The 23,434-nt window shown below is 48.2% G+C and overlaps 1 protein-coding gene across 5 annotated transcripts in view; it reads right to left on the bottom strand.

Moving 5' to 3' along the window:
- USP36 (ubiquitin specific peptidase 36) overlaps nt 1–23,434 on the bottom strand; it is a 1,150,746-nt gene that overhangs the window by 890,823 nt on the left and 236,489 nt on the right. For all 5 annotated transcript variants that reach the window (XR_011305183.1, XM_069655231.1, XM_069655233.1 and 2 more), the window contains exons 6-7: nt 3,663–3,730; nt 3,504–3,574 (exon numbers count right to left, since the gene is read on the bottom strand). Coding sequence is in view for 4 of the 5 variants with exons in the window: in XM_069655231.1 (XP_069511332.1) it covers nt 3,504–3,574; nt 3,663–3,730 (139 nt within the window). In the remaining variant the exon portion in view is untranslated. The remainder of the gene's footprint in view (nt 1–3,503; nt 3,575–3,662; nt 3,731–23,434) is intronic.

Here is a 23,434-nt window from a genome sequence, read left to right as displayed (position 1 = left end):
CCATGGAGGCAGGGAAATTCTGGGCCCCGAGGTCGCCTACACTGGGATAGCCTAGACAGGCTTCGCCAGGGCCACAACGACTCCCTCAATAAAGGCCTTAGCCGGGTGAATCAAGGCCTTCACCACCTTGGGCACGCTTGAGACCTTCACTTTAGGGGGAGGGTCACCGCCTCGCTCCCCTTCGGCCTGATCCTTCGAGATCGACCGGGGCCTCTCCAGAAGCTTAGCCGGGTTCTCGGATTTTCTCTTCCCCGAGCCAGAGCGTTGGCTCGCGGTTGATGGCGTCGGTGAAGGTGCACCCTGCCTGGCAGCCGAGGAGCCTGACCGATTGGCACTCCCGGTGCCCGTGGACTCGCGGTGCTTTGCCTTTTGTTGGGCCCCCGTTGCCGGGGTGCCCTCACAGGACTTAGAAGACCGCTCGGACTTCTTCTTCTCACCTGCTGGGCTCTTGCCTTCCAGCCAGTTGGAGAGACGGGTCGACGATCCCTCATAGTCCGATCCGACATGTTCATGCAAAACGCACAGTCCTTCTCCACGTGCGTTTTGTCCTCGTGGAGGCAGTAAAAGGCATTTCGAATGCTCGTCCTCCTTGAACACATTTTGTAGGTTGCATCCAGGGCAGATCCTGAACAGCTTGCCGGGAGTCGAGCTTCCCTTCTCCTGGGGCATCTTCTTCTTGTCCGCAAGGTAGGCCTCAGAAACTTCTGGAATCCTCCAAGAAGCGTAACTCGACCAAAACTTCACCCTTGAGGGGCGTAGATAAATCCGAAACGGGTCCCCGTTGATCGGAAGTAGAAACGGTGGAGCTTGAGGCTCGATTAAACCAAAAAATGAGATAAATCTCTTTGAAAAAGCACAAAACGCAGCAAAAGCTCGAGAGCTATAGCACGAGGACTCCCAACACTTGAATGTGCGGTAAAAATCTGAGGATAGCTGCCAGGGGCGGGGCTTAGGGAGAGGGCAGTCATTGGCTGGGGACAGTATGACCCAGGGACCAGTGATTGGTTACTGGTAAGAAAGACAGATCAGAAACAAAACTGATACTGATTTTTTCTTTACCGAGGATTCCCAGCCTGACGATGGGGAATATTCATGAGCATGTGAATCCATGCCAGACCCCATGCTGGAGAATTGAGTTTTTTTGGGGGGCAAACATTTCATCTTTTTCCCTGCAGCCTTTGTTTGCTGAAATTCATGCAGGGATGTAGATAAAGCACCCAAAAATGTTCACGAGCCAAACTTGGTCTCAATAAAGATCTTTGATTTTATTTTTTGCCCCCGCTTGTGCAAATTTTGAGGCCCCTTTTCGATTAGCAAACATTTTAAATATTGGTTCTTTGGGTTCTTTAATCACCTCTAGGATTTCCTCAACCGACTCTTGTAATAATAGACTCACTCCGATGAGTTAAATGAGTTAAACTCTAGAGTTGAAGGGTCATCTACGTTATTACTGTCCATGACAGGAACCTGAATCTCAAACTCTGGGGCCACTATAAGGGGTCCTTTGATTGAGGTTGCCAGTTTTAAGTTTCCCCTTGACTCCAATGTTCCCATTTCCTTTAAAATTATATGTTCTAATATAGTTACTGCCGCTATCTAGATAGCCAATGTATCTTGCTCAATAGCTTTCACAACAAGTGTTTCTAACAACTTGGCTAAGGCCAATAGAGCACTGTTCATTGCCGTGAGGATGACCATAATAAGAGTAGGCCCCGGGTTCAGGCCAAAAGATCTTTGCAGGGTAGGATTGACAAAAGAAAACAAAGAACTAGACGACACATTTAGGGATTCTGGATACAATATAAAGGATTGTGATACATTTGGTAGGACCAGCCAAGGTAGTGGCGGGGGTTGGGTCTCTTGCACTAGCACAGGGTTCCGATGCAAAGTTTTTGGGGACAGCCAAAGGTAGGCAAATAAGCAAGTTTATTGGTAAATTCATCTCAGTAGGTGGTTGCATGACTTGCCTAGCCATCAGGCTTAATTTAGAAAGTCCTTCCCAGATGATGAAATGCCACTATACTTTTACCCAAAATGTAATTAGGGGAGTGTGAGTCCTCCCCAGCATGAACCTGGGCTGTCATCATTAAAGAGGGAAACGGAGGCAGAATTACCCCTGGATGGGCCAAAGATGTTATATCCTCCCCAAGGGTGCATTGACCAGAATCCAAGGATGTGGGTGCATTCTCATTCCTTACCCGTACCACAACCCCTTCATCTATCTGGGGAATTTCCACCACTATGACAGAGTCAGGTAGCGCATCAAAATGAATAAGATCTTGCCTTGGGAGGGGATTATCGGTTACCCGATTCCCTGCATCACTTTCATACCTGAATTTTGTTGGTTTTGGGCTCCTGTCTTTGGTTTGTTTTGCTCCAATAACCTCTAATGTCAGAGGTTAAGGATTTAGTATGCTGGTGTACATTAACCAAATTTGTCCGTTGGGGACACCGGCTTCCTTCCGGATAGGGTGAATTTTGCTTGGCTTATTTTCTGCTTGATGCGGCACAGCCTTATTTGGCATAGTATATTTTAATGTGCACACATAGGACATTTTTTTCAACAAATGATTATAGACCAAGCACACCTTCCCCCAACACAATATAAATAAAAAGGTTAAATTAAATAATATCAGTATAAATATACGCATACACAAGTGTGCCAGGCAACTTCATGCTTACAAAAATCAGGCATACACCAGAAGATTCGTCTCAAGATCCAAGATGTGCTTCAAGAGGCCAAAGTTCAACAAGCCCTTAATCCAGCCCAAGCCCCCAAACCGCCTAACAGCACTTAAGGTTGCACTCCGGGGTGCACGTGAGAGGCTGTCATTAAGGCCTACAGCAGGAATGGGTGTGGACAGAAGATGTTTGCACACAAATTGGTATAAGTAGTCGGAAATAAATTGGTTCTCTCCGGACAAGACAGTTCTCTGCAGCCAGTAGCAGCCTAACAGAACTCAGGGTTGCACGGTGTGGGGCACACGGAGTGCAACAATCAGCCAATAATAGAGCTCCTTCCTGTGACTTCCCCACTCCTACCAAGGATCCAAATAACCCCAGTTAGGAGGGTTGATGGAAGGAGTAGAGCAAAGAGCGAGTTCCCTATTTTTTTAGTTCAGAATATTTTACGCCAATCTTTTGGGGTTGGGAGTAGTTTACTGTTTTAATGGATTTAAATCATGTGTTATTCAGCCTACCTGTAGTGTTGATCAGAATTCTGCAACATTTGTGCTGCCCCAAATCAAAAGGGAGTTATTTTTAGTGTTTTAAAGTATTTTGCTACACTACTGCTGTATTAATCAACTCCGTACTTCTAAACTGTGTAGACTAAATCTATATATTATTGCTATTTCCGTGGTCTCATCCAATGCTGTACTCGAGAGGTCAGTGATGTGCACGCAATCACACAGTTTCTAGTCTCTGCACATGTTACATCAAAAATATGATGGTTACAGGTCAAGGAGCATAAACAAGGAAAAATGTTAAATAGTTATGAATACCCTGATCTCCAGTGCGATATCCAAGTAGGGGTCATATGTGTCTGAAACGCTTTTGCACTGCGAGCACTTCACTGGAACAGAAGCAGGAGAGAACAATTAGAGTCCAACAAAACACACCTCTTCGACATCCAAAAAGACTGAAAGACATGATCTACTCACCTCGGGATCGTAGATAACCTCCAAATATCTGATGCACCAATGTTGTCGCTTGGCTCTGACGATCCAGCCTATCAAACAAAAATATGATTAACATCATCTGCAAAGCATCATCTTTCATTTAATCAACTAGCGATTAGATGGGACTCTTGGGCGGTCAATCAACCAGAATCAGTATGTTCCACTCTCAAGATACAGACCACCTTATTACCCAATGTGTCCCGTGGCCTGCACGTTAGGAAGAAAATCCCTTTCTGCCTCAATTCCGCTTAACTGATTCATTTTAACGATTCCCTGGCTATTTCCCCCTTAGGGAGACCCATCTAGATCTCACCTGGACACACCTAAACAATGTGGATCTTTGGGGACGTGTATGGCACTCAAAGTTGAGGGCTAATGCAAAGACACCACATTGTCTTCTTGAGCAAGTAGCCTTGCCCAGAGAGCTGTTCTCGTTTGTGCAAGTACACCTTAACATGGTGGCTGCAAACTGAGTCTCTATTTTGTTTGGTTATTCAGAAACCAGCTAACTGTGCATTACGGCCCTTCTATGGTTTTGTGGAGACCAGTAATGATCCTATACGGTTGTCTCTGATCTGAGCTCCTAGATCGAGCGCACAAATGGGTTTGAGTGGGTGGTGCCTGGAGATGGGGTTGGCTGGTATTATATTGATGCACATCCCCAGTTTGCCCACAAAGATGCTAGCGAAAGTTTCTATGTGGCAACCAGAAATGATGGGCCGGCTTCTGAAACTGACTGGTGCCCGATTGAACATTAGGGTCAGACCTTACTCCAAGGGAAAAATGCAAATATATGAATAAAGAATGTTTATGGCAAAAGAGACTGAGCAAAATGTATTCACCTGCAAAGTGTAGGTTGACTTGAAAACTAGGCCTCAATATCAATACTAGGCCTCATGCAACTTAAGGATGGATCCATTTTGAAAGCGTGTTTCTGCAAGCAGGATGGAAAAAGGAATTTTGGCAACCAGCAACGTATTTACTCACATTAATAATCTATTGTACCAACAGAATCTATTTATAGACCTGCTTTGCAATGCTAAAAATATATTTGCATACACTGATAAGTTGCTTCAGATGATTGTGGTTAGAATATTAGGGTTTAAAATAATTTACACAGCTGTGTGATATAGCTCATAAAGACTCAAAACTAACATTTATTTTCTAAGCTGGGCCAGGTTCACATAGTCAGCCAGCCATTGTATTCATTGGAGGAGACAAACCTCTCCTGGTGAGGTCAAGAAATCTTCCACACACTTTATTAAGAAAATAATAATCAAAAAAGCTAAAGATATGTAAAGTTAAGGGGTAGAGGAAACCATCTGGGTTTGTATGGGGCCCTGCATGTTCTGTCTGTCCATCCAGTACTGCAGCTATTCACGATCTGATAGTCCAACCTCATCAGAAAGTCCTGCATCTGTTTTCTGCTATTAAGGCATTTTTTGTACAACCCTCGATTGAGGGATATACAACTGACCATAATGGGAGATGGTAACACACAAGAACAAAAAAGTCAAAACTCTCCTAAGGGTAAGTAATTTGGAAAGAGCAACAAGGCTTAAATCTCAGGTAGGGGAATTAGGCTAACACAAAAGGTAAAATTAGCCCACACACTTATCCATAGAAAATAAGTACTTAACGCATTATATACCCTACAAACAGTAAATAACGAAACAAACCCTCCTCCACCACTGCTTATATGTGGGTGCACTATCTCAGATAGGCACCCAACATAAATCAATGGCGAGGGCAGTGGTCAAGGGAACACCACACCTTTGCAAACCAGATAAAATGCCCTTTGAGTTTGAACAATTAAAAACAGTGTCCTAAAGACACGAACACACCCTCCCCTACCCACGTTATATATGGTAGGTTTTCAACTAGGGGTCAGGACTTACCAAATCTAGGCAAGGGATAGGAGGAATACGGAAATAGACTTTCATCAGCAGGAATCTAGGCCAAAAATCCACACAACCATCACAACACAGTATATTAATTTTGACTCTCTAGGGTATAGTACTAAAACGAATTCAAATGCACACGTGGTAATTAAACCTAGGGATAGATGGTAAGAAACATTAATTTCAAAACCATGGTCAAGGCCTCCAAGAATTAATGAGACATTTTAGATAGTTACCTTTGTAATAAACTTCAGGTGAAAAATAGAGATCACCAAAATTATCTACAGCGTGGTTCCGTATCCCATCATCGTCGCCAGTGAAATGAAGCAGGACCACGCACAGGTAGAAGGGATGCTTCCTTTTTTATTGACCAGCAGTAGGCTCCGGTCAGGTCCTTCAACAACTTCCAACTGCTCAGATTCTAAAGTAAACAGTCCACCCGGGAATCTCCACAGCACAAGGTTCCATGGCCTAAGCATGCAGAATACAACACAACGAATCCCACGAAAGGAGAGCAGACCAGGACATTCAATTTTTTTTTAAAAATCTTTATATTGACATATATGCGGTATACAGTACAAAACAAATAGAAGGCGAACATGATGTCCAGGTACAGATTTAAACTACAACCAAACCTGCAACCATATGAACAAGAGAAGGACATTAAAAATAGATCACAGGAAACATGTTAAGGGCCAGTTAGGTACCCCCAGAGTCACATAAGAATTCAATAAGAATCAATGGGATAAAAGTCAATGTGCCATTCGCATTAATGGGAAAAATGCAGGAAAGTCCGTTTTACACCACAATTGCATATTCTGCAGTAAACCACCACAGTAAGGACCAGAAGAGACTAACAATAAAGAGATTCAAGATCGAAGGACGAACCAGAAGCCCCAAAAGAAAATAAAGCAGAGCAGAAGGATCCAAGGAACCCCTGAAGGCGAGTGTTGAGATGTACTTTTATAATCAGCTCTGTGAACAGATTCTGGGAGGCCCCCCTATTTTGTTTAACAGGGAAAGAAGTTTATCCTTAAGGAGCTTGAAGCCTGGGCTAGCACAAATAGACAGGTTACAGACTGAGTGGCTACTACTTTGAACAGAATTATTTTAGCTTGCCTGTAAAATAAAACCATTAGTGGGAAACAATGCCATTTATTTATATAGCCAGCACTGACTTAACCATCTTGTCAACTGATCTAACTTCTGGAAGAATTTAGCCACCTGGGGTCTCTCACCAGGCCTATAAGAACATCATAATATACCTTCACAATCATAGGTGCCAAGTTAACAGGGACACATTCGTCCGTACACCTTGACCAATGGGGGGGAAGGAGTCTTTTTGGCCCTGTTGTGAATCTTCAAGTATGGTTCAATTCAAAAGAAGATAAATATGGAATGAAGACTTATCTGCAGGGTTTCTGGCTACTCTCCTGCTGGGTGCAGGCTTGATGAAATGTTAGCATGCATCTTGCAAAATGAGCAAGTGCTGCTCACTTTAAAGTGGGGAGTTTACCATCCACACCAAAGGCCTTTGCAGCTCCTTCTTGCTGGGTGTTAAGAAGATTTATCATTTGTTTTCTGCCTGTACTATGGATTCTAGTCTTCTCCATAACTCTTAAAGGCATCTGTGTTTTACTATTGCAGCACAGAGACTCTTCTGGGCAGTGTTGCTGGGCACCCTCGGGGTCCTCCTTGAGATTCTATTCTTTATCCTAGAGTAACTACAGTTCAAGGATAGAGAGATACTTATTATAGCTCCCAAATCATTATAGTCAGAGATTGACACACCACCTTATATGGAGTGCCAAAGGGATACCTAGCATCCCCCTTCTCTCTGCCCCAGTGACATTTTTAGTCATAGACATCTCCTAGTCATGGCTGGTGGCAGTGGACATGCTTATGTAATGCTAGGTCAATAGCCTCAGTAGTGCACAATAGGGGTACCCAAGTACCAACTTGAGGCCTCCCTTCATTTTTCACCATTACATGGTTGTTAGCCCTTCTACCATTCTGGGAGTGGGATGCAAGTGTGTGTGTGTTTTACCTTTGGCGGGAACACTTGGGTGTCCCCGTCTAGGCACCAGAGTGTCTGGGCAGGCAGGAAGTGGGGGAGTAGTTTTCCACCACCCTGTCCTTTGTCTGCCAGAGTTGCTTGAATAAAACCAGTTTCCACTGGGGGTCCGACTGTGCTGATTGGACAGCCAAACGCCCCGTTCCGTAATTTGCTGAAAGAGATTGCAGAGGAGTGTGTGCTAGAACTGTATAAAAGGTGAAGCTCCTAGAGTGAAAAACAAGTCAACCACTGGATGCTGAAGTAACTGAAGGAGACGGCCAGAGACGCCTGAAGACCTTTTGCAACACTGAAGCAACCTCTGCTGTCCTGACACTGTTTTCTAAGCAACAGAGGAGCCCCGGAGAGGACTCCATCCCTTTGACGGATGGGAAGACATGCATTACTTACTGTAATAGCATTTCTGATGATTGCATCTGCTTAGATTCACATGCTGTGCATATGGTCTGACATCCAGTGGTAACCGCAGAGTATTGCATCTTGTCTTTCGGGGACTTTAGGTGCGTCTGTAACACTATCCCTATCATGACGTGTAGTGTAGTGTACCCAAAATCCCTCTTACGCCGAGGTCCCTCCAATTGTATTTTTTCTGCCGTGAGTGAGCCCAAGGATATTGTGAGCGAGTACATGAAGAGAGAAGTTATAAAACGTCTATGTTTCTTCCACCCCGAGCGGGGAGTTAGGGAGGGCACATGTGAATCTAAGCAGATACAATCATCAGAAATGCTATTACGGTAAGTAATGCATGTCTTCTGATGCTTGTTAATCTGCTTAGAATCACATGCTGTGCATAGACTAGCAAGCAGTACCCCGAGTTGGAGGTGGGTTGTGAGAAGGAATAGTAGAGAAAAGATGTCTTAGTACTGCTTGTCCCACCAGAGAATCAGACCTAGAATGAGTGTCTAGGCAATAGTGTTTTGTAAAGGTATGTACAGAACTCCAGGTTGCCGCTTTGCAAATGGAACCAAGAGGAACATTTGCAATCAATGCTATGGATGCCCCAGTGCCCAGAGTAGAATGTGCTCTAGGCTTGAAGGGCAGTTCTCTCTTACCAAGAGTGTAACAGTGTGATGCATTTGACAATCCACCTGGAGATAGCGGATTTAGAGACAGGATCCCCATCTCTACCAGCTGCCACTGAAACGAAAAACTTTGTTTTCCTCTGTGGTTTAGTTCTTTCCAGGTAGAACATGACTGCCCTGCGCACATCTAGTGTATGTAGGCTTCTTTCGGCCATGCTAGAGGGTTTCTGGAAAAAGGTAGGTAGTTCAACCGATTGGTTCGCATGGAACTTCGAGATGAATTTAGGTGCACATCTGGGGTGAGTGCGCATAACTACCTTATCCCTGTGGACTGCAACAAAGGGGTCTAGAACAGAAAGTACCTGTAGTTCGCTAACCCTTCTAATAGAAGTGATGGCCACTAGGAAGGCCGTTTTATAAGTCAGGTCTATTAGACTTGCTTCATGCATTGGCTCAAAGGGAGCTCCCATGAGCCTGGTCAAAACCACATTTAGGCCCCACCCAGGAGCTGGGTGAGAAATGGGGAGGATAAATCCTCTTAAACCCTTCCATAAAGACCTTAATTACCGGTATCTTCCACCACAACACCTTTTGTTGTGATGTGGTGTAGGCTGAAAGAGCAGCCAGATGAACCTTTAGGGAATTAAAGACCAACCCAGTTTCTAACAGATGGGTAAAATACAGCACAATATGTGTGGGTGAGCAATCAATGGGATTGACGCCCTTGGAATTAAATCAGATGACAAAACGTTTCCATTTGCTGGCATAGCAATAACGTGTGTTGGGTTTTCTAGCTTCCATGAGTATGTCCATGCACCTCAGAGCTTGGACACCTACAGCTCCCTCTATGACCTCAGGAGTAGGCTGCTACGTTCAGAGTTTATGGGCATGGGTGTAGGGTCTCCCCCCTGTCCTGAGACATGTTGTATGGTGGTCAGGGTAGTTTTACTGGTGGGGAGAGGGACATTTCCATCAGATGAGCCAACCAGGGTTGGCAGGCCCACATGGGGTCCACCAGTATAATGGTAACTGGTTCCTGGTGTATCTTGTGCACTATCTTGTTGAGAAGGGGAGTAAGGGGAAAAACAGACAAATTTCCCTGACCATGTTATCCAGAGACAGTTCCCTTTGAAGCGATTCTGGGGGTACCTGGAGGGGTAGTGTTGGCATCAGGCGTTCTCCCGAGTCGCGAACAGGTCGATATCTGAGAAGCCCCATTAGGCGAAGACGTTGGACACAATGTCTTCGTGCAGGCGCCATTCGTATTCTTCGGGCAGAGGAAAATCTCTGCTGAGCACGTCTGCCAGGAGATCGAGTTCCCCTGGAACATGTTGGGACAACAGAAACATCTTGTGTCTGAGAGCCCATATCCAAATGTTTTGGGACAGCTTGGATAGCCCTGGAGAATGAGTGCCCCCCTGTTTGTTCAGGTAATACATGGCTCTAGTTCTGTCTGTTAGAATCAGTACTGTCTTCCCTTGTATTTGCATTTGAAAGGCCTTTAAAGCCTTGAACACCGCCAATAGCTCCATTAAATTTATATGGTTGGACGCTACTTGAGAGGTCCACACCATGTGCTGTCTGGAGAAGCAGGTGAGCCCTCCACCCCGCGAGAGATGCGTCCGTCGTGAGAGTGGCTTCCATTGCAGGGGTTGAAGGTCTTCCCCTTCTAGAGGTTTTCTCTTGACCACCACTGCAGAGAAAGAACGAGGGCTGGCAAAACAACTACCAGATCTTCCCATTGTCCGCTGGCCTGCCACCACTGTCTGTTGAGCCACTCTTGCATGGGACGCATGCGCAGCCGCGCGTGGGGAACCAAGTATATGCACAATGCCATCATTTCAAGCAAACGCATGGCTAACCTTGAATTGTTAATGCCTGTCTTCTATCATGAACCTTAGATATTTTCTGTGCGCTGGCAACATTGAAATATGAAAGTATGCATCTTTCATGTCCAATGTTGCCATATAGTCCCCCTGTTTCAACAGTGGGATCACCTCCGGTAGCGTTACCATGCACAACCTCTGAGGTTTTATGAACTTGTTCGTTGGACGCATGTCTAGAACAGGGCGCACGGTGTGGTCCTTTTTTGGGTACAAGGAAGAACACTGAAGAAATACCCTTGTTTACCTGTAGAGTAGGGACGGCTTCTATAGCGTCCTTTCCCAGCAGCGCTTCCACCTCTTGATTCAGGATCTCCAGATGGTCCGGTGAAAGGCGCTGTGAGTGCGGTAGTCTGAATTGTGGAGGTCGGGCAAATTCCACGCAGTACCCGTGGGCGACTGTCTTTATGACCCACTGGTCTGAAGTTATCCCCTCCCATGCCATGAGGAAAGATGTTAAGCGCCCCGACCGGGGTGACATGGGAGGGGACCTGGATCTGATGGTCATTTCTGACCAGAGGCTGTGGCTCCTCTAGGATTGGGGCCTCTACCTCTGGCTTTGCTGCGTCGCTGACTCCTTGGAGGGTAGTATGCGGGGCTTCCTGATGTTTGTCTGGCATTGAAGTTTCCTGTGCCATAGTTCTGACTTGCATGGGACTGCCCTCGAAAGGACTGCCAAGAATTACTTCCTCTCTGGGGGGTCGGGTGGGGGGGGGGAGGACAGGGTCTGAGTGATTTGATGCAGAGACTTAACAGTATCATGCTCTTTTTTGGCTGTTTCTAGGGCCTCATCGACCACCTTTCCGAAGAGGTTAGCTTCTTCAATTGGTTTGATGAGCGAGGCTGGTTTCAGGCTTAAACCCTGAGGTACGCAGCCAAGCGTGCCTTTTGAGTAAGGTTCCTTGTGCCAGAGACCTGCCTGCTGTTTCAGCCGTGTCCAGTGTCCTTTATTACATTCTGGTTCACCTGCCTGCCTTCGGCAACAATAGCGAGAAGTTTGGACCTGACCTCTTGAAGACCTTCCTGTACTAGATTCCATAGAGCATCAGCATAACTCACCAATAGCAAAGTGTTATTTGCTATGCGCGTGGTATATGCGGCAGCCGGGGTAACCCGTTTACCTAGGGCATATAGCCTCTTGGATTCTCTATCTGGAGGCGCCTTCCCCGTAAAAAGGGGTACTCCTGCTTGTTTCCGGGTGGTAGTCACTACCAGGGAATCGGGAGTGGCATGCCCTTTAATGTATTGAGGGTCCGAAGGAGCTGGCCGAAATAACTTCAACTTTTGGGTTCACTGCCCGGGTTTGAGCTGGTGACACCAGGGAGGGAGCCAATCTTCTCTTAATAGAATTAAGGAGGGGAATAGCCTGGCTAGAGGGAGGTTTCTCCTTAAGGATATCTTCTACAAAGTCTTGCTCAGGCACTGCCTCTTGAGTAGAGATTTGAAAATGTTCAGCTGCCTCCTTTAACATGGTATTGAAGACCATTTGGTCGTCTACAGGCGAGGCCTGGCGAGCCGGGGTGGATTTAGGGGAATCCAGGCACAATACATCAGTGTCCTGATCTTGATGGGGAAGCGTCCATGGGTCCGTCCCCACTTGCTGGGTTTCTTCCCAATTGTCTGTGGCATCCGACTGGTCCTCATCGTAATTCTGTAGAAAGGAAGGTTCTTCATCCTCACTGTAAATGTCCCTATAAAGTATCCATCTGGACGATTGTCTTCATGATGGACTGGGTCAGAAGGCTGATCTTCTTGGAAATGTGAAGCAGATTGCAGATTAGGCTCCACAAGATCTTTTCGGGGAAGGATGCTCAGAAAAACGGACAATTCTTTCAAGACGGTCCATACACCCTTCAAATTTCTCCCTTGTCCATCTAGAGAATCCAGAAGGGCCTAGAGGTGGAAAAGCATCGTCTTCCGCCCTTCGGCACCAAAAATTCTCTCAGGTTGTTGGAAAGAGGCTCTTGACTGTCCTCATGGGTATCGTGAGAATCGGGGCACCATTGCGTATCCAAAGATTTGTCCGTGGCCTGCCCCATGTTTTTCGGCGGAACAGGAATAAGCCCAACCGCCAAAGTAATTCTTGCAATGCTGTGTTCGATTACCGCCGAATCAGCGTGAGTTAGTGGGTCTGAAGGGCTATCGGTAGACTTATTAGAGGGCCTAGCGGTCGGTTTTTTGCCTTGAGGCCTAGTCGTGATTTTTGGGCCTACCGCAGCCTTTGGGACCGTCGTAGCGTCGGATTTCTGTGCTTCGACGTGTAAACCTGATTTTGGGTAGCACCCGTGTTTGTTTGGGAATGCCCAGTCGCAAGACGCTGCTGTGGATGCAGGGATGGCTTTGGATCTGTAGGATCCGAGGAATCCGCCGAAATTGGCGACGGCACTGCTGGCGCTTTCACTTTTTTCGACGTACCCATCAAAATAGGTGTAGGGGTTGTGTGCTTAGTGAAATGCGATAGTACGCCCCTGTCGCTGGGTGTTGTCCCTGAAGCGAGACCAGAGTCAGGCCTTCGAGGGTCGGGGCGGGCGTGGCGGACCTAGAAGTGTCCGCCTCGAGGTCCATTACATCCGCAACTGATGTTTGGTCATCGGAGGTGCCCCCGTCACTTTCGGCGGGTGTGACGGTGGGTTAAGGGGATTCCACCCGCGACATACTGTACGCGGCCCACCGCTTTACACAGCGCTCCTTAAGGGTCTCAGACCGGAGGAGTTTACAAGCCGCACACTGCTTCTCGTCATGACCTAAGGGGAGACAGGAGTTGCACGTCCTGTGTTTGTCCTTCCACGGATATCTGACCCTACACTTAGGGCAGAACCTAAAAGGAGTCCTTTCCATAGCAAAAGGGGAAGATGACCAGACCTAAAGGGTAAAGAGGAGGAAAGACATACTGGAAATATGGCCACCCCGACCCCACTCTCCCTACTGTAAAGGCTGGCCAGAAGGCCCAGCCACGTGGATGCATCAGCTGCCGGATCGTAGGTGCCAAAATCCACTGCTGTAGACAAGTCCTCCGTAGTCTTCGTCGAAGTTGTTCTTGACGTCGAAATGATTTAAGGGGGGGAATAACCGACAATTATGTAAGAGCTGAGCTATAGAGCGACCAGTTATCTGGGCGAAAAAAAACTATCTGAGGGACCACGGCGCGTGAGGGATTTTGGGTACACTACACGTCACGATAGGGATAGTGTTACAGACACGCCTATGCGGACATCCCCTTTCGGTCCCCGAAAGACAAGATGCAATACTCTGCGGTTACCACTGGATGTCGGACCATATGCACAGCATGTGATTCTAAGCAGATTAACAAGCACCAGAACAACCATTACGAACCAAGACAAACTCTGATTTTACCCATCTACCGAGGTCCTGTGCGATCTGCTGCGCATTTTGAGTGCATCGTCGCGGAAAGGACAAATCTGTCCAAATCTTTGCTGAGCCCTCAAGGACACCCTAGAGATCTAATCTAACTAGCCCAGACCTCGGAGTGCGGGACTGCAGGAAGCGAAGAAGATTCACTGGCCGAATCGTGTCCTTTGTTGGTGCTGCAGAAAAGGCACCAGAACCAAGAAGTTGCTGGAAGTCATACCTCAGGTCCTCCCTCAAAACTGCTGCTGAGCGATCCCGTCCATTGTCCTGCCTTCAGTCATCAGACCAAGGAATCCAGAGGTCAGGTACAGTGCTGCAACATCGCGGAGCATCCAGCACAAAAACGTTCTTCTAACCAAAGGTACTGCTTACCTGATTCCCGAAAGTCTCTCCAGAGTGTTGGAGTGCACGTAGAGGTGTCCAGGGCAACCCCCTCTCATCTCTGTCTCAAGCCACTGCGTGTGCCCCTTTAGCAAGTCCTTGAACAGGGTCTACAATGTTGGTTAAGCCTTCTTGTATCCACAAGAACTTTTGATTTCTTCTGCGTTGCAAGACTTAATGCCGCTATGAAGTGCCTTTTAGATAGGGTTGCCTTTTTGACTTCGAAAGACTTGCTGTGCTGCAAAACTGCCTCTAGAACCTGAAGCTCTACTAGAATAACACTAACCAACAGTTTTCCTCCCCTAAAATCACTATCATATATATATATATATATATATACACACACACACATACATACATATAGATACACATATACACACAGACTAAATAATACAACTATTATTTTGTGGGTGCAGAGTATTACCGATAGAACTATCAAACTCTTATAACAATTGTATGCGTTCAGCAACTATCAACTAAGAAGTGACCATTTGAAAGTATTACAAAGTATATCTATGTGTGCTGGTTTATTGTGCTATGTTTTTAGCAATGGCTCATGTTAATATAATAAATATATATTTTAATATACATTTATTGTTTATTTGATGTGCTTTACTTACTGGGTTCAGTGTACTTATCTAGAGCTCAAATCTTCCTCTTAAGATAAGCCTGACTGCTCTGCCGCTCTACCAAGGTCCTGATCTAGTACAGACTGATGCTAAGAATTGGGGAATCTACAAACCACTGGGATAGTTTACTCGAGTCTTACCTCCAAGTAGGACTATAGGAAAACTCCCCGAACAGTTGGCCTTTCTAATGACATCAACACATCAGATGTCTGTGCAACTGTAGATTCCCCTGTGAACAGCAGCAGCGTATCCAGGCGTTTCCAGGGCCGTGCCTCTTCAGATATGTTTGCGAAAGTGGAAAATCTGGAAATTGGTTGTTTTTTTTCTAAAGTTAAACATTGTGTTTTAATAAGCAAGATCTAAAATTTGAATCCAGATTAAAACACGTTTAACCTTAGGAAAAAACACATCAACCAATTTCAAGAGTTTTCTTTTTTTCACAAACCCAACATTGCTAGGTACTGCTTTTTTTAAAAGTTTAAAAGTGACAGCATAACAAGGACCGAACACATCAGCCAAAACTACAAAAGAATAAAATACCCGACGGCGATGGTCTAGCAGTAACATCACATCTCTACCGCTCAAAATTAACATGGTCAGTCAAGGTGAGCGTATTTCCCTGATCATTCAGTCACTCCCTGCATCCTCCATACATATATCCGGGAGGCTCGGTGGTCAGGATGTAGCACTTATGACAGATGCAGAAGAACTTGGTTGTGAGGCCCTCTTAAGCAAAATGTTCTGATACAGTCCCCAGAAATATTTGGGCCGTGAGGTTGGGGGTGCTATATGCCTGTATTTCTCCATATCCTAACAGTATGCCACATCCCAAAGCCGAGCTTGTGTTTGCGGAGGAGGACCTCTTCCCCCATGCCATGGCAACATTTCTTCTTGGCAGGAGGAACAGCCGACCCACTGATTTACTCAAGCAACCAAGCAGACCTAGCAGTGGGGATGCCTCTACCTTTTCCCAACCATCTCGCTAACTATCTGAAAAACCAAAACACTGGAGCACAGCTCCAGGCCAGAGCCGCAAACTTTTTTTTTTTTTTTTTTTTTTTTTTAAAAAGAACCTGCTCACTCCTACACCGCTTGCGTGCAACCAAGGAATCCGGATAGAATTCATGCAATTGGACAGGGGAACATAAAATGGATTAACTTAAAGCAGCTGTTGACACATTTAGTCTGTGCACAACAATACTGCCATTGCTCACCTTATGCAGTACCAGAAATGTACATGGCTGCCCAGGGAAGGGGTCCAATAGACCTATAAGCGCAGTGCACAGACTATAATAGAGAACACCTCCAGCAGGGAGGACCCGTCCATAGCTTTAAACTAGTCTATAAACAAGAATTGATCATTGGGGAACAGATCAGAGTATGTTGCTCAGTCCCATCTTCTGCATGCACCGCACATAAACCCTATGACGCTAGGCGCAATACCTGGAACATGACCAGAGGGTAGTACAGCCGCACCAGACCTAGTTTAGTATCAAAACGCATCCAGGCAGCGTAGTCCGATGTCACTGCGTTGGTATCACCAGGCCCTCCCCGTAGCACCCTGAAGGATAACATCCCAAAGTAACGCTTGTATAGCGATGGCCCTTTCAATCTGGACATGCGATTGGTCCGGAAGTGGCAAGTGCCAGTGTGATAGGAACTGGGCCTGAGCCCCCAAATAATTGCATTCAGGATCTGGCAAAGCCAGCCCCTCCCTTAGTAAGGGTCCCATTGAGGATGTCCCAGCAGACCCGGGCCATGTTACCTGACCATATAAAGCCCACAAAGATTCCTTTCAACTTGCCTGAGGCAGGTTAAGACATAGTGAGGGGTCTTAAGAGGGGTAAATGTGAGCTGTAGCATCGAAATCCACAAATACAAGTATCCAACTAACACTCGTTTTCTAGTAAAATAATTATTCATTTAACTGTCAGTTTTAAATAGACTTTCTTGAAAAAGGGCAATGTGCAAAAATCAAAATACACTTCATAACATTTCCTCAGATTTAAGATAAGCAAGTAGATACCCCCAGAGGTGACTTCAATTACTACGGCAGTATTGTCATTTATATATCACTTTTTGTACTTAATAACATTGAGGTTGTGGAAAAGGTTAGGGAAGGAAAAAGGTTCTCATAGCATGCAAGTACTTTTCAATCTCCCAAGTCTAGATTAGATATTTTCCAGCAATACACGTTAAATTTATGCACCACCTGTGATGGACAGTTAGAATCAAAGTCAATGGGTCAGAAGAGACTGCAGGGAGCCAGGACAGAAAATCAGTTTGAACAATGTTTTATGGGGCTGAGGCACTTTAGATTGTACAAAAGTCTTGCAAAGTTTAGAGAGTTTCACTGTTGGGCCACATGCTGTTAGGCTTGTGGCCTAACAGCTTGTACCCCTTAGTTAAGACAGTACCTTAGGTTTAAAGAAGACTATCCAGCTGGCTTCTATTCTAGTTGCAGCCTTGCAGGTCCTGGGTTCCTGGGCATCAGTCGTGGGGACAAGAGGGAGGACGTCTGGAGGACTCCTGCACTGCAGTTTGAAGGTCAGCGGCAGCTACGGGCGCTTCTCCGTTCAGCTGCACTTGGCGGTTTCTGCTACCAGCAAATAGCACCACTGCAGATCTTGGACACTTTATGGGCTTTCCTTGCTTCTGGAGTCCAGCACTCTAGTGAGGGGACTCCGGCTTGGGTCGTCCTGCTTCGGAAGGGTCCTCAGGATCTTCCTGGAGCTTGGGTCTGGCTTAAAGGCAATGCACTAGACTACGGATTTCTTGACCCCCTGGCCCTCGGTTCCAGCAGCAGCAATAAAGTACAGCCAGTTGGGGAAGGTCCTCCAGCAAAGTTAGTCTTGGGGTTAGTTGGTCCACCAACCCAAGGGAAGAAGTCGTTTGTTCTGAGGCTTCTGTAGTCGATTCGGAATTAGAGCTACAGCACTGCAGCAGGGCTTCACCGGGCAGTTCAACGGTGCAGGAGGGTTCAGCAAGCATCACTTCAAGATTCCTTTGTTGGATGTTTCATCCAGTAGTCGACTCAGTCTTCAGTCCAAGAAGCCCCGCCTTTTATGCAGGTTTCTCCCATTGATGCACAACCTAGCTGTTACTCACACAGGGTGGCTGTCCTGAAAGAACATCCAGCCAGCCATTCAGCACTGGGTGCATTCAGGTAACCAAGGAGACGAAGGACAGGGAGTTTCGGGCACCTCCCTCGCTTCTTCTGCCCTGCCAGAAGAAGCATCGGCGCCAGAGGCAGGTTTCAGTACTGAAGCCTGCCAAAGGCAAAACAAACGGTTAAACCGGGTTTGGCGCGTAGACTAAAACCCAAGAAAGACCTCACAAACAAGAAATGGCAAAAAAAGGTGACCAGGGCAATTTTGACACAATGGCCACCCATGGGTGCTATGCTGAAGCTGAGGATTCAGCCTGCGGTAGAAATCACTGCCACCAGCCAATAAAAGTAGTGAGGGTAACATTTTGTTTTTTTACATGTGCAAGTACATAAAGGGGCTACTAAGTAACCTCCCAGCACACCACATAAGATGGGGAGTGCTGGCCCTACATAGGAAATAGGTAAGTAAAGTCACTTTCACTTTACTATTCTTGGGAACAGTAGTTCACCCGAGAAGGTATTTAAACCTTATGAGAAATCCAAGCGACTTCTCTGTGACAGTGCACTAAAGGTGCAGTGTGTCACAATACTAAAGTAGATGCCTATGGACTTTGTAAGATTCCAAAAACAAACAAAACACAGAGTCCAAATCAGATCAAAAATACATGAGATGGAGGCCACCAGGGAGCGCGGGCAAGATGGCCGCCTGAATCTCAAGCTCCCCGCATGGCCCCGGGAAACTCACGGTAAAACATGCCTTAAGTGCTTTCTAACTCCATCTATCATCGATCCTCGAGAAGGGGAACCGCTGCGGACTACCCAGAAGCCGGTCCGGACTTCGGAGATTTCCCCGTTCCCGAGATAACGACTTGTGAATGGTGACCCCCCTGCGCCCGAGGGAAGGCCCCGGATGGGAGCCGCACATCGCCTAGCTGCGTAGCGGTGGGAGGAGTCGAATTCCCCACCCGCTCTGACTCAACACACAGGGCCCAACGCCGGGCGGGCCTTCCGAGAAGTTCCAACAGCTGCCGGCGACCGGCCCATCCACCATTGGGGATACAGGGGTACCACCGCCACACCTACCGCTCTCACCACCGGTGCTTCGTCTGCGCCAGAGCCAACGCGGTGGCGCGGAACCATCTCAACGGCCCACATTTCCGCACCTGACCACCACCCCAAAGGCCTACCTCCCTACAGCCCCCACGGGGCTCTGGATTTGTGGCAGAGGCGCCCACCCGACCACCGGAGAAGGCTCAGGCCGTCGCAGGAGCGCGCCTGTGCCACCCCGCCACCCGGCAGAAACCTCAGGAGATCGACACCCCATGAACTGGAGGGAGACCCTTGCGCAGTACCAATTCACGCCTGGGTCCCTCGAAATGGAGACCGGCCCTGTAGCCTCGCAACCCCCGGACATGAATGCCATACAGAGTAACATCCAAACGACCCTAGAAGAGATTAGGGGCATGAGGACAGACATGGGGGCCAAGTTGGCGGACCTCTCGGCCAAGGTTTCAACGCTGGAGGACCGGGTAGAAGGGGTAGAGTGCAACCATGCATCGACGGACATCCTCGAGGCACAAATGGAAACCAGATTTCAGGAACTGCACCGCCGCGAGGACCACCTCCTGCTCAAGGTCGACGACATGGAGAACCGGGAGAGGAGAAACCACTTGAGAATTTTTGGCCTTGAGGAGACAGAGGGAGAGCCCCCGGTTGGTCTTGAAAGCAAAATCCAAATCATCATCAGGATCGTCCTGGGGTTGGACTCGGGGGAGACCCTCCGGCTTGATAGAGTCCATCGGGCCGGCAGAGGGGGTAGAGGTCCACGCTCAGTTCTTGCAAGATTTCACTACTATAAGGACAAGGCTAGGGTGTTGGAGGGCAAGAACCCTACGGGACATTCAACATGGTAACTCCAGAGTGACGATCTACCAGGATCTCTCGGCCCTCACTCTCCAGATGCGAAGGAAATGCGGCACTATCACCAGATGGCTCCAAGAAAAGGGGACACTATCGCTGGGGCCACCCATTCCACCTAGCATTTTAATGGCAGGGCCAGAGATAACTAGTCACAGAGGCGGAAATCCGAAGGGCCACCGAGGATCTCACAGGCGACATCGCGGGACCATCAAAAAATCAGGACGAAACCAACGGAGACCGCCCTCGTGTCCCTCGAGGCCCAGACTTATCCCAGGGGAAGCTAAAGGTTAAAGGCTCACGTAAATTCCGAAAAACCAAACATCCACCTACAGACCGAGGAGATCCTATATGAGCATACGAGCAGGAATCAAGGCTCGCCTTTCAGTACAGAAGGCCTGATCCACACCCCACGGGAGCATGCGACGATTCATGGAGCCCGCCGCTCATAGTGTTTTTGCCCCATGACCTGTGGAGGGTTCTTTGTTTAATCGACTTCGGTCAGGGTTGAAGTGTTGCCCATTTAGAGGCTGTTGTAGGGTTTTATTGGAAGATGCACGGCGACTCCACACGGACAACGGCCGGCGCCCCTCCAGGCCTCATGTCGTGATACGCCCCGCCAGGGGTAAAGGAGACACGACCAGGTACCAGGGCCGGGGGGGGGGGCTGACTCGGGAGTCGCTACAGCCGGTTCCCCGCCGCGGATCAGAAAGGTCTGGCGGTTAACGAAGAGAGACAGGTAGAAAGCGCGACATCTAAGAAAATATTTTCCGGGGGCCAGGGAAGCCGGGTGGGGAGTAGGAGAGGGGGGTAAGGGGAGGTTGCCCCCCGTGGGGCTCGAGGGGAAAGGGAAAACCAGTTCAAACTATGGACATTTTTTTTGCAACGGGCTCCGAGTAGCAGACACTTAGAGGCGGTTTCAGTGCGCGTAACGAAAAATGACAATGATTGAAGCAAAGATAGGCACATTGAAAGTCAAGGGCCTCAACTCTCAACCTCATAATGGACCCGAGGCTTGACTGGTGGTCCGCGAGAGGGGGGACACCCAGGGGTGTCTCCAAGGACAATCTGGCCCTGCAGGCCCTCCTCAGAGAGCACTATTGGGTCGACATCTGGCGAACATCAAACCCGAAACCAGGGTGGGTACACCACCTTTTCGCCCCCTCATTGCACCTACACCAGAATCGACCTTTTGTTAATCTTGGAAGAGGGGAACGGGGTGGCACAACAGCCGAAGGTGGAAGCCATAACTTGGTCGGACCACAAACTCCTCATAGCGAATTGGTCACTGCCCATCTCCCCAAGATCTTCCCGATGGCATTGCAATAACACTCCTCAGGCACCCAGTATTTCGTGATTTCATGAGGCAGGAAATGCTGGCCTATTTTGAGACAAATGACACCGGCGAGACAGATATGTCCATGGTGTGGGATGCCAAGCCACTTTCAGGGGCCTTCTCATATCGGAGGGTTCGAGAGGCCTAATCGAGGGCAAACTCCGCGCAGAGTTGGGTGCTCTGCGAGCCAGACTGGGCCTCCCGGGGGTGGATTGAGGGGCTCTCCTGGAGGAGATGCAGGGCAAAAGACAGGAACTCCCTACGGTCCTCATAGGGGAAGTCATCAAGAAAATGAGATACACTAAGCAGAGGTACTACGAACGGGGAGATAAGGTGGGGACCCTACTAGCGCAGAGGGCTCGGGGCTGCAGGGTTGAGAGGGGAGTCACTCGTCTCAGGGATGGAGTGGGCGGAATTCACGGGGGCCGCGTGGAAGTAGCGGAGTGTTTCGCTGACTATTATAGCAAACTCTACTCCAAAAATGCAGGCGAATCACTGGAGGATATCCGCGCCTACCTGGCAGAACACCCTCTGCCTAGGCTATCCGATGGGGAGCTAGAAGTCCTAGAGAGAGAGATATCGGAGGAGGAGGTGGAGGGCGCCATCAAAAGACTGAAGGTGGGAAAGGCACCGGGGGAAGACGGCTACACAGCCGATTTTTACAAACAGACCCAACCCGTCCTGTTGAAGCCCCTGGCCAAACTGTTTAACCAGATCAGGAACCGGGAGTCCATCCCACCGACATTTTTGCAGGCCCTCATTACCATTCTACCCAAACCCGGCAAGGACCAGATGGAATGTGGGTCTTCTAGACACATCTCACTCCTCATTCTGGACGCTAAGATCTTTTGCCAGAATCCTGGCCACCAGACTTGAGAGCTGCCCCCCGCGCCTGGTACACCCCGACCAAGCGGGATTTGTCTTGAATAGGCAGGGTTCCGATAATATGCGGAAGACGCTCCATGTGCTTGCCTTGAGAGGGGTCCGCGACGAAGGTGCGCTTCTGCTGGCCCTTGACGCGGAGAAAGCCTTTGACAGAGTCAGCTGGGCCTTCATGAGGGAGGTATTCACAACCCTGGGTATGGGCCCGAGGTGGCTAGGTTGGATCTCTGCGCTCTACTCCTCCCCCTCCGCTAGAGTGGTGGCAAATGGAACCGAGTCGAGGACATTCCCCCTCGAGCGTGGTACATGTCCTTTGTCCCCCCTAATTTACGCGCTTGTGATGGAACCATGGGCAATCTCGATCCGCAACGATGCGGCCATCAGGGGAGTACAGGTCGGAGAAATGCAGTGCAAAGTCTGCCTTTTTGCTGACGATGCACTGCTCTATATCACAAACCCAACCCAAACAGTCCCCCGAATGCTGCAGGGCCTCTCGCGCTATGGGGACCTATCGGGGTATAAAGTTAATCTGGAGAAATCAGTGGCGTTCGTAGGGGGTAATTTATCAGACGCAGAGATGACCTTTGTTAACAGTCTCCCCTTCAGGCTGAGAGACGGCGGATTCCGGTACCTTGGAGTCCAGGTCACCCGTGACCCCGAGGGCCTATACCCGGCCAATTCCCCCCTCTGTTCAGCAATTCGGAAAGACAGAGCGATGGTCAGGGTCGGGGCTCTCCTGGATGGCACGTCTCAACTCATAAAAATGGTAATCCTTCCAAAGTTTTTATTTCTTTTCCAAATGCTCCCGGTGCCGATCCCCACAACGTTTTTCAAAGAAATGAAGCGAGTCCTCCTCAACTTTCTCTGGTCAGGGAAGAAACAGAATCTCCTATGAGGTACTGACCAGACCGAAGGAAGATGGAGGGGTGGGATACCCTGACCTTGAAACATACCATAGGGCCTACCAACTGAGGGTCCTGGTCGACCACTTTGCCCCGGGGACAAAAAAACAATGGGTGGCCATGGACAACGGGCCTCTCGCGCCCGTCACCATAGAGGAATGGCTCTGGGTCCCGAGGAAAAAGATCCCCAGAAGTGTCTTGTATCACCCAGTCCTAAAAGTGTTGTGGTCCCTATGGAAAGAGGGAGGGGGTTACTACCGCTGGCTCACAACCTGGCCCTCCCCCCTGAGCTACATTTGCCCCCCCCCCACTTCCTGGCCAAGATAGCGCAGCCAGCGGCATACCAGAC

The sequence above is a fragment of the Ambystoma mexicanum genome, chromosome 3q, assembly GCF_040938575.1.
Source record: "Ambystoma mexicanum isolate Mex_15411 chromosome 3q, UKY_AmexF1_1, whole genome shotgun sequence".
NCBI classification, from domain to species: domain Eukaryota; kingdom Metazoa; phylum Chordata; class Amphibia; order Caudata; family Ambystomatidae; genus Ambystoma; species Ambystoma mexicanum.
This window is presented reverse-complemented; position numbering and strand designations above follow the sequence as displayed.